The sequence below is a fragment of the Nerophis ophidion genome, linkage group LG17, assembly GCF_033978795.1.
Source record: "Nerophis ophidion isolate RoL-2023_Sa linkage group LG17, RoL_Noph_v1.0, whole genome shotgun sequence".
NCBI classification, from domain to species: Eukaryota; Metazoa; Chordata; class Actinopteri; order Syngnathiformes; family Syngnathidae; genus Nerophis; species Nerophis ophidion.
The window spans coordinates 7,612,780-7,615,991 of NC_084627.1; the positions used below are offsets into that span (position 1 = coordinate 7,612,780).

Consider the following 3,212-nt stretch of genomic DNA (forward strand, 5'->3'; position numbering starts at 1 on the left):
TAAGAAACTTACATTATTTATTTAATGATTTAAATTAATTAAAATTATTTCAATTAGTATTTTTAAATTAATTATAATATTTAATTAATTATAATTATTAATTATTTAAATTGATTATTAATTAGAAATGATCATGTATTCATTTATTTATTATAATGAGGTTGCAAAGGTAAAATTCCTTTTCAATTTTTTCTCATACTGTAAAGTTTTCTCAAATAAATGCTTTTTGTTCAACTTTCTTCTGCGGTTTGGCCCCGCCCACATATTTTGGTATTATTAATAAGAAATCATTTGATACCATTAATAAAGAATATTTGGTATTATAAATAAAGATGAATTTGGTATTAGTAATAAATAATAATTAGGTATTAGTAATAAAGAATATTTTGGTATTCATAATAAAGAATAATTTGGTTGTATTATTAAAGAATATTGTGGTACTAATATTTTTTTTAAGGCACAAACATTAGGTCGGATATTTAGAAACTTAAATCTATTTATTTAATTATTTAAATTATTAAAGTTATTTCAATTATGTATTTTAAATTAATTGTAATATTATAATTACTAATTATTTAAATTGATTATTAATTAGAAATGATCGTGTATTTATTTATTTATTATAACTAAGTTGCAAAGGTAAAATTCCTTTTCAATTTTTTTTCTCACACTGTAAAGTTTTCTCAAATAAATATTTTTGGTCAACTTTCTTCTGCGGTTTGGCCCCGCCCACATGTGGTCACGTGCCACGTCGGGTGAGTTTAAAGACGAAGAACATTTTGAGGGTGTTCTCCTTGTGGTGTGAATACTTCTCAGACGCGAGACGACGATCCACTTGTGATGAGAGGGGGGGGGAGCGGGGGGCGTGGCTTGGAACCCGCGGACGCGCTCCTCAGAACATCAGCCGATGGCGGGAAGAGCGCAGGCATGCAGGACTCGCGCAACCGGACGCCGGAGCCCCGGGACGACCCCGCGGGGGGTGAGGTGAGCGTGGGCCGCGCGCTCACCGGCTGCGTGCTGTGCGCGCTCATCGTGTCCACGCTGCTCGGCAACACGCTGGTGTGCGCCGCCGTGGTCAAGTTCCGCCACCTGCGCTCCAAAGTCACCAACTCCTTCGTCATCTCGCTGGCCGTGTCCGACCTCTTCGTGGCCGTGCTCGTCATGCCGTGGCGCGCCGTCTCGGAGGTGGCGGGCGTCTGGCTCTTCGGGCGCTTCTGCGACACGTGGGTGGCCTTCGACATCATGTGCTCCACGGCGTCCATCCTCAACCTGTGCATCATCAGCATGGACCGCTACTGGGCCATCTCCAGCCCCTTCCGCTACGAGCGCAAGATGACGCGCCGCTTCGCCTTCGTCATGATCGGCGTGGCGTGGACGCTGTCCATCCTCATCTCCTTCATCCCGGTGCAGCTCAACTGGCACCGCGCGCGCGCCGAGCCGCCGCCGCCGCCCAACCTTGCCGCGGGCGCGGAGGAGGAGGACGCATGCAACGCCAGCCTGAGCCGCAGCTACGCCGTCGCGTCGTCGCTGGTCAGCTTCTACATCCCCGTCCTCATCATGGTGGGCACCTACACGCGCATCTTCCGCATCGCGCAGACGCAGATCCGCCGCATCTCCTCGCTGGAGCGCGCGGCGCCCTGCAAGACGCGGCCGCAGCGCGCGTCCACGCAGGACGAGAACTCGCTGAAAAGTTCCTTCAAGCGGGAGACCAAAGTGCTGAAGACGCTGTCCGTCATCGTGGGCGTCTTCGTCTGCTGCTGGCTGCCCTTCTTCGTGCTCAACTGCGTGGTTCCCTTCTGCGAGGCGGACGCGCCCCAGGCGGCGCCGTGCGTCAGCGACACCACCTTCAGCATCTTCGTGTGGTTCGGCTGGGCCAACTCCTCGCTCAACCCCGTCATCTACGCCTTCAACGCCGACTTCCGCAAGGCCTTCGCCACCATCCTGGGCTGCAACCGCTTCTGCTCCAGCGAGGCGGTGGAGGCGGTGGACTTCAGCAACGAGCTGGCGTCTTACCACCACGACAGCACCCTGCACAAGGAGGCCGGCGCCGACCCCCAGCAGGACTTCCACAAGGTCTCGCTGGTCTCCGACGACTCACGCCGCCGCGCCGAGCCGCTCCTGCCCGCCGCCGTCCTGCAGTGCGAGGCCGACATTTCTTTGGACATGATGCCCTACGGGGACTCTTACCACATCCCGGGTCAGGTCCACTGACCTCTGAGGGACGGGGACCTGGGTCTCCTGTCCCCGTGTCGGACCTCCTCGGTGCGGCTCGAGGTCCGTTTGCCCGCGACGTGTTTAAAACTCGATGACGATAACGAATGTAAACAAAAGTGGGGAAAAAAGAGCAAACGGGTGAAATGTTGCAGACGTTTTTTCAACTGGCGTAGCTTCAAAAATAATAAACAACTACAACTATAAGATCTGGAATTTATTTACTCATTTCAGCACGAAAAGTCAAGAGTTAAAAAACGAAAAAAAGTATGACTATTTTTAACACTTTTATAAGTGGGACCCTTTTGGGTCCCCAAGACCTTCAGTGTCATTTTTCTTGTTTGTTTGTTTTTTTCAACTGTCGTAGTTCAAAAAATAATAAATAACTAGAACTGATGGATAGATCTGAAATTAATTGACGGATTTAAGCGTTAAAAGTTTTTAGTTTTTTTTTTTAATAATAAGTATAACTATTTTTAACACTTTAATGAAGTGGACCCTTTTGGGTCCCCGAGACCTTCAGTGTAATTTTTTTTTTAACTGTGATAGCTCAAAAAAATAATAAACAACTACAACTATAAAATCTGGAATTGATTTACTGATTTCAGCACGAAAAGTCAAGAGTTAAAAAACGAAAAAAAGTATGACTATTTTTAACACTTTTATAAGTGGGACCCTTTTGGGTCCCCGAGACCTTAGGTGTCATCTTTTTTGTTTGTTTGTTTTTTTAACTGTCATAGCTCCAAAAAGAATAAATAACTAGAACTGATGGATAGATCTGAAATTAATCGACAGATTTAAGCGTTAAAAGTTTTGTTTTGTTTTTTTAAATTAAAAAAAATAAGTATGACTATTTTTAACACTTTTATAAGTGGGACCCTTTTGGGTCCCCGAGACCTTAGGTGTCATCTTTTTTGTTTGTTTGTTTTTTTTAACTGTCATAGCTCAAAAAATAATAAATAACTAGAACTGATGGATGGATCTGAAATTAATCGACAGAT

General features: G+C 45.3%; 1 protein-coding gene across 1 annotated transcript; it reads left to right on the top strand.

The window, feature by feature from the left end:
• The first annotated feature begins 892 nt into the window (after positions 1-892).
• LOC133536568 (D(5)-like dopamine receptor) lies at positions 893-2,570 on the top strand. The gene has a single exon (XM_061877199.1). It carries the CDS (start codon positions 928-930, stop codon positions 2,209-2,211), a length of 1,284 nt encoding a protein of 427 aa, XP_061733183.1. The 5' UTR covers positions 893-927; the 3' UTR covers positions 2,212-2,570.
• The last annotated feature ends 642 nt before the right edge of the window (positions 2,571-3,212 follow it).